Source organism: Apostichopus japonicus, chromosome 20 (genome assembly GCF_037975245.1).
Source record: "Apostichopus japonicus isolate 1M-3 chromosome 20, ASM3797524v1, whole genome shotgun sequence".
NCBI classification, from domain to species: Eukaryota; Metazoa; Echinodermata; class Holothuroidea; order Aspidochirotida; family Stichopodidae; genus Apostichopus; species Apostichopus japonicus.
In genome coordinates, this window is record NC_092580.1 from 20147687 (window position 1) to 20156220 (window position 8534).

Below are 8534 nucleotides of genomic sequence, written 5' to 3' on the forward strand. Positions count from 1 at the left end.
CGGCTCATTCGCTTAAATATATATATATGTCATAGTACAGTAGATGTCAAAAAGCTTGTGGGACAAAATGTAAAAGTTGAAGTCAATTTTCTTGTAAAGCATTGATTCCTCATTCCATATTGTATTTGATATATGTATATATATATAGATTTTGATATATATATATATATATCACAGTGGTTACTTTGTTCTTTTATTGGATTTATATTTTTGATGGTTTCTGACTATTGCTATTTTCCTTACATTCCACTTTATTAAATGATCTTTGTCCATTGAACTCTGTACCAGTTGCATATAATTACTCGGATAAAATAACGATGAAAGAAAACAAAAGCAAGCAAACTGACGTAAGCAAGCTTCGACATACCTGCTCAAAATATATATATATAGATATAGATATATATAAATTTTTTTTAACCTTTTGTTTATTTCGTTTTGATTTACCCATCAGCAAGCCTTCAATGCAACGGCAGTGGTCAGACACATGAGGAAACTCGGTCTCGGTCTCGGAGGTGACGCTGCCAACGGTGGAAACAGAAGCAACAGCAGTGAGTCAGACAAAAGCGAAGGCGCAAAAGATCTTTCTCCAAAGTCATCAGTCAGTAGCTGAACAAACATCTCAGGGGCCGCTTTACAGATCCAGTAGCAACGTCCGTCGTCGTCATGGTCATCCATGTTGATTTTTAGGGGAAGCCTGCAGTCTTAACAGATGAGAAAGACTGCTTTGTTTTGAATTTTTTTTTAAGGAAAGAAAAAAAACCTGTATGCTTTCATTTCCCAAACCCCTTTAAGGGAACCCATTTCTTTTTAAATATCTGAGTTTTCTTTTCTTCTGTTTTCCGTTTCTCTTCCTTTTTTTAATTCGTTTTACAGAGAAAAAATGGGAGCTGTCTGGGATAAGTGAAATTTTGTATGAAAATTTATAACATATCACTGTCTTGTTATGGGAGGAAGCTGTATGTGTTTACGTGAACTTAAATGAGACACAAACCCCACGATCATTATGGATCGATGTGATAGAGAACAACTTCCAACCAAGGGCTTTTAAGAAAAATCTTGTTCCATATGTGCAATATCACACAGATTTAGTGTTTCTTCACACAGAAAATGGAGACTTTGATCAATTGACTTTGACATTATCTAGCCACATGTGTTTCAATTACATGTTTATTACAATGTTTATCCTCAAAATGGAGATGGGTTTTGCAAATGCTGAATCTAAAAGTTATCGACCCTCTTAATATGACGTAATCACGGAATTGGATTCAACATTGTCAACATTATTAATTCTACCTTGAAAAATATGAGAAGATAAACAAGGAGAAAGTAAACAGGATTCGGATCCTAGCGGCACTATGACATCGCAGATTCTACGAAAATGACAGCTGCCAGACGCGAGCTTTGAACTAGGCTGCTACTTCCCAAACAGAAGATATTTCTTTGCTTTTTGAGAGAATTATTCTTCTCCAAAGATCTCTGTCATATACTAAGCCAAAGGCGATGGTTGGGTTTTGTGTCTCACTTGAATTGACTAGTTAAGGACTGCTAGTTTACGTGAAGCATGAATTTTTTTTAACTCTATCATAAGTTAGTATCGCGTAACATTCAGTTCCATTTCCTGTCTAGTAGTGACAGGGAATAACTTATCCGGCATCTCGTGACAAAATGTTGTACGAGTGCAAAGACATTATGCGATTTCCTGCACACAGTAACCATCTCATGAGAGACAACATTCAGAAGTGCTTAAGCTGCTACACAAAATTTGGACACTAACTTTATATTCCCTGAGAGATTATTATTCTGTGAAAAAAGGGCAACTGTTGCAGTCCATAAAATTATTGTCTGTGGGAGTAAAAGTATAGGGTATTATGTTTATGTGAATTTATGGAGTTTTCTTGTGTTAGGGAAGGGGAGGACTAAGATGAGCTAGGAGATGTACTTCCAAACTACTACCGCCAGTTTGATTAGAATACTTGCTGGATTTTTAAAAGTCAGCAACAACAACAAAAAACTAGTAGATAGGATATGATCTTTAGTTTCTTGTTTTGAGGTGAGTGATTTGACTTCATAACACATTTGTACAGAAAAAAATTTATGTCAAAATGTAAGGGAGGATGATGACGATGATGATCACAGAGAACAATGTATGTTTAATGGGTGAGTACCAAATTATTCTGTTCACATTTAAAAAAATTCTTTCGGAAAATTGTATCAACCCACTGATATATCTTGAAGCAATTATGAAGTTAAGTAATGAAGAAGAAACAAACATTCTTCGAAAGCATTGGCTAGAATGAATTCCTTCTTGGATGATAATTACATCTTCTACTTCTTTCATACCAAGCAAAGAATTGCCCCTAAATATGCTTGAAAAGTTCAAACATGATCATGACTGTACATAAAAACATCATACATTTATATGATGATAAATAGACACATCCTGTGCCTGAGTGGTTGCTAGAGTACCATAAAACAATTTTGTTGCCATGGAGATATTCCTTTGCAATGGAAATGAGAAGGAAGTTCATATATTGTGTACATACATGTTGTTACCGTGCATACCCGAGCGGGGAAAAAAAGAAAGAAAAAAAAGGCAGAGATATATAGCCTGCAGTTTAAGTAAATCATGGTGGTTGTGCACATAAATGGTCCTCTTAAATTAAGAACTGAGAAACTTTGAAACACCCAGGTTACTATAATGGTTGTTGGAAGAAGGTTACTCAATTATATGTATTATGATGAAGCAGGGTTAATTTCCAAGTTTTTATGTTTACTTGAAGTTTATTCCACTGAAGGGAATTGCAGAAACACCCACTTGTAGAGTTTGTTATCTGCAGGCAGGTAAAAAAAGTAAAGTAAGGTGGAACTTTACTATATTAACTAAGTGTTATGCATCTGCTCTGGACAAGTATAACCTAATATGTTTCTTCGTTCAGACAGGAGACACTTAATGTTGGTTCTGTAGAACTGTGAAGGGTCTCTTAAATGTATCCATTGGTGTGAAACAGTTCTTGGAGTTTGAAAAGGAATGCACAAGCAGACCCCAGTCTTTTCACACAACTTTTCCTATTCCATCCTGTCGAGTGAACTGTTTGTTCATTCATGCCAGTTTGCAGAAACGGCAAGTTGGAAAGGTTACTTTTATCCCTCCCCTTGTTTCTTAATTTTCACAAAGTATGCACGGAGACAGATATTAAGCACAGTCAAAATTAATTTGTCACTGTTTCTTTTCTGCATGCAGAACCTTGAAAACAGAAGAGCATGCAGACTGCTTTTGCTTAAAGCTAGGTCAGAAACAAAACTTTGTGGAGTGATTTCGAATAGGGTTGAAAAATTTTATAGGACTATCTTATATTTCATCATCTCATTATAATGGATCTTGTAATAGAAAACCCTAGAAGCATTAGGTTTCATTTTTGTGGATTCAGTTCTATTTACAAAGACAAAATGAATACAAGATATACATCTGAGCAGCATTTTTGGGTAATACATGGATTTGTTTACATGCGTGGGTAGCTACTATTTCCTGCACATTTCAATCATTTTATTGACGCTTTACATCAAAGTGAGCATAAACATTTGGTAGGGATGTGTCAGATTTCGTTCGATGGCTTCGAGTCATGGGGAAGCATTAAGGCCGGCATTAGAGACTCAATAGGCAACTTAGTGATAATGAAAAGGCTTTTAATCACATATTTCACGGCTATTGCCATCATTCACGAAACAATCTACCCAAAAACTTTTGCATTTACTTTTCTTCCCCTTTGTTTAAATTTTCTTCCCGTCGTTTAGTAAAGTAAGCTACCTTACTTAAAATTGATCTAATCCAAACATAATAATGTGACTTTCCTATTACGACTATCCGAATTATGAATGTTTAACCGCTTATTCATGTTAACTCTTGAGGAAGTACCTTTGTGATAAGTACAGATGAAAACTTCTCTGCTTTATGTTGTATAAACAATTAAAACACATGATTTAGCAGTGCTGCTGGGATACATTTCCTACTTCGGGCAACCATTCTCCCATACTCACCCACCCACATTCATGATAAAACTCAAGCATTAGTACCTACTGTTGCATTTTATCTTTTAATATCAGCCTCCAAAATATCAAATTTTATGGTCATTGCTTGCTTTTCTTTACCTCTCATTGAAGTATTACAAAAAAAATTTGATTTGCAAACATGATGTGTGTGGGTTTCTGATAACAGTTTTATTATTCCTTTCATCCAATTCCCCGTGCTGTTACCATAGTAACAAGATCATCTTGTTTGACCTTGTCAAAGTAGAGATCTACAAATATTTCCTTTCATATCAAATCTGAAAACACAAATAATGTGCACCTAATGTTTGAAGGTGTAATTTAAAACTTCATTTGCCGATGATATATGAATATTCAATGGATAGACATGTTTAAAGAACGAGCTACATTGGTATTAAAATCGGATGATATAATATGCTAACAGCCAGAAACACTCAATCTCCCATGCTAGTTCTCTCCTCAGTTGAAATTAGTTTTCTTATTTTATATTTATTTATTTTCATGAAGCAAAATTTCTGTCTCACATCCTCCCATGATTAATCTCCCACACTGTTTTTGGTTTTGTATTTTCCACTTTTACTGATTGTACTTGTTGGAAAAAACATTCTTTCAATTACATCGCAATCAAGTCATGTTAACTTTCAGCAATTCATTTGGCTTTATAAATGGTTACCCAGGCTGTCAACCAGACATCAGCTGACATTTGTGTCATGGATGGAAGAACAACAGTGCAGGTGGAATGGATGCTATGTTAGAGCTTTAAGACCAACTATCCTGCTATATTTTTGTTTCAAACATCTCTGAAAAAGTTCAGTTCTATATAGCCATTTTCCACATTATACCTACATTTTATAATATTTTGACTAAAAGAAAGTGTTTCTTCAGGAGGACAACTTGATTAAAAATTTATAGGCTCTACTTTATAGGGTGGGCGATTGTGTGCAAATGCCAACTCCCCCACTTTTCTGATTATTGATACAAAAAGTAATCAAGAAAGAGTGGGATCATTAGCTAAATAGCAGTTCAGCAACTTCATAATAGGATTAAGTGGCATTTTATATAATTATATATGTAAATAGCAGCTTGATCGTAGGTGGGTTTGGTAAGGTAAAGGTGAGAGGAGTTAAAACATCAAATAATAGGAAAGAATTAGGAAAAAGTAAGAACTGAATAAAGTATTAAACTAGAATAGCAGCAGTTTATGTGATAGAGAAATAGCACAAATATTCCCTTTATTTATTTACTGATGTATTATAATTATTTATTTTTGTGACAATGACTGTATAGTCGGATTGCAGAACAAGGATTTGATTTCAAAGATAGCAGAGCTACCCAAAGGTTTATGTGGAGATTCAATAAATAAATTAATAATTTGAACTGTTGTCTACTATAATGGGCCATGTACATGAATTGTTTTTTGAATAATTTCAAGGATTTGCATCTAATTTTGACCCCTGAAAAAAAAAATGGTTAGAAATATTACCACCATGATCAAATTACTTATCTTACCATATGGCTTCCCAAAGATCATGCAGCTAACCTTTGATGGTCTTAAAAACCTTCAAAGGTTGTGGTATAAATGTAAAATGCAACTTATTTGTGTCGACCTCCCTAAATTTTCTATGTAAAGAGAAATGTTTTAGATTTAATAATTTGAATGCAGTTAATTGCGGTCCAGTTATCCTTTCGATCCTCTCATAACCGGGCTTAAGATATTCAAAGCAAACAGAAGTGAACGGTTAAATTAATGCCTGTGATTATCGACTCCTTTTTTTTCCCCCGTCATATTAAAGATAAAACTATAGAAAACTAAGAAGATTCTCACTACTGTGTATTATGTAATACTAGAAATGAGTATTTTGGGGTGATATCCTTGTCTTATTAAAGTCAGGTGATTTCCTCCATCTCTTCAACCCATGTAGCTTGTAAAGCAGCCTAATGGCTTTTTTTATTTTTTACCCATTTTTGTGCAGTCGCCATAGTAACGACTGTGAGAGCATCGATCTGCTGTGTTGTGAGTCATTTGCAGAGGATTTATATCACCACCCAATATTTCTGTGAATTAATGATGTTTTTTGTGCAATTATCATATAGGATTGTGTTTTTATATAACTGAATATTTTCTTTTATTTTGAAAGTGAGAAATTTCGTAATTTTCACTTTGTATCATTAAATTTCTTTCTAAACTCTTTATTCTAAGTTTGATTTGATATAATATTGAGAAAGATTATGATTATGGATTTTTTCACTCTCAGTAAAAATCCTTCCTCTTTTTTAAGAATCAATTTTCATGTATTCAAGTCGATTATATTGGACTAGTAGTACCGTCCCTTGTGGCAGTGATGATCACAGACCAGGTTGAATTCCTCTGTGAATGTAACTATGGTGAAGGCTGCTATCTTCCATACCTGAGAGCTGTAGTGCCTTGATCAACAAAAAAAGAAGATGTAACTGAGGGTTTTATTGTACAGTAAACTTGATGGCTTTTATTACCATGTATAGTCTGTGCATGTTATGTATCTAGGCTTCAGAAATGAAGGTTAATATCCCTCGATGTTTAAATATTTTTTATCATCTCAAGGTGGAATATGCCTTTCTGTCTGCTTCGTGTTTTCGTGTAGCAATTTCATGATCCACCAGTAGTTTAGAATGAATGATTGTCAGCTTGATATTGTAGCACAGTAAAACAACACCTGCAGGGTGCAAGTTTTGTGTGAAGTCTATGTATCTACCCTCCTAGAATTTCGACTGTGTTCACAATCTTCAAAAGAGTGAAGTGGATGCCGAAGATAGATGTAGCACATGCATGTAAAATGTAAAGCAATGGTAAACATTTCTTCTCACAAAGGGTCTTTGCTAATATCCTCTCATTCAAACTTCATTTTATACCCATATTTGCTATAAAGGAGGCAAAGTGCTAAGTGAATCTGTCTTGTAACTATTAGAGAGTTTGTTTGCATTTATGTTCTCTGTGAACAAATGAACTTATGTGCTTACATTTTTGCGTAAAGGAGGCACAAACTTTCATTATTGGTCTGTGAGACAGGGATAACTTTCATGGATAATTTCCCCAAACAGCTAAGAAAATTCTGATTCCATTTTTGGAGATACACAAGGTAAATGTTTCTTCACACACAAGGTTTAAGACTTGATTATTATTTTCTTGTTTTGACTTTGGAGAATAATTGAAAAATGTTTAAAGGTAGATTGCATTCATTTGCAAACCGCTCCCATTTTCACATCCACAGAATCGGGTGACAAAAGAAAGCTGTTCAAGATGGGGATTTTTTACTGCTTTTCAGTGCAAGCGTTTTCTTGCGTATCAATCATGTACATAATATGTTTGTCTGACTATTGCTTCTTTCTCGCGTTTTTTCTTTGAGCAAGATCACCGTCTAGATTAAAGGGTGTCAGATATGTCAGATGTTGTTATCTAGTACTTTCCTGTTGGTCGTTCAGTGAAGGTGACAGGTCGGGCTCTATGTTTGCTACACAAACATAACTGAATCTTCAGCTTAAATCAGTGACTGTGTTTGCAATATGTTTCTACTATCACCAAGTGTGAAATGAACAAAATCACAAAGAAACACAACAAGCTATTAATCTAACATTTAAAGTGCTTTTCTACTATTACAAAAAAAAAAAAGATATTAATTTTGATTCAATACAATTTTTTATTGTTTTTCATCGCTCTATAGTGATAAAATGGTATGTGTTCTTTCAATTACACTAAAAACCTTGTGATATTAACTAAACTTAGGCACTCTGCATCACTATTAAGACAAACAAATTAACAACACAAATGTACGGTGCTTTAATGTAGGTTAACGATCCACTATGTAATAATACAAATGACTTCATTAACACTTATGTGTTCAATGATGCAAATCATGGTTGTGCTGTTTGGAATGCAATTAATATTATTATATTATCATCATCATTATTGTTTTTATTATTATTCTGCAACAGATCATTATAGAAAAAAAAACAGAAATTTATATTTGAGTGTTATATGATGAGAAGGAGGGAACTTTTATTCGTCAATACGTGTAATTAAACCGTAATAGAATTTGGTGAAAAATTGTCTGTGTTCCTTTTTTGTATTTAACATGTCTTTATGTGAATCAGTGTAAATTTTACATCATGGACAGGACATGTTAGAGATGTGTTGAAATGAGAATAAAATAAAAGAAAAAGCAAACAAAATCTTTTATTTCCTTCTTTCTTTCTTTTTCATGTCATAACTGTTCATTCCACATATGGAAACCTTCCAGAAGTCTGACTGAGTGATGAGGCACACAGAATTGCCTTTTAGGAGAGAGAAAATGAAGATGTGGGGCATGTTTTATTATTCAAAGGTTTCGGGAGAGGGGGTGGGAGAGATTTTAAGTTGAAATAATGTTTATAGTCAACCGAATTGCCATAAACCTATGCACAATAAGGTCAGAACGATGGGAGCACTGTTAATGTTGACAATTAACCTTTTTTTC

The 8534-nt window shown here is 34.0% G+C and overlaps 1 protein-coding gene across 1 annotated transcript in view; it reads left to right on the top strand.

Moving 5' to 3' along the window:
• The window catches only part of LOC139960829 (calcium/calmodulin-dependent protein kinase type 1-like), a 127039-nt gene extending 118789 nt beyond the window's left edge, over window positions 1-8250 (top strand). The window contains exon 9 of the mRNA XM_071959414.1: window positions 452-8250. Coding sequence (XP_071815515.1) covers window positions 452-610 — 159 coding nt within the window. The 3' untranslated portion in view covers window positions 611-8250. The remainder of the gene's footprint in view (window positions 1-451) is intronic.
• Window positions 8251-8534: the final 284 nt, after the last annotated feature.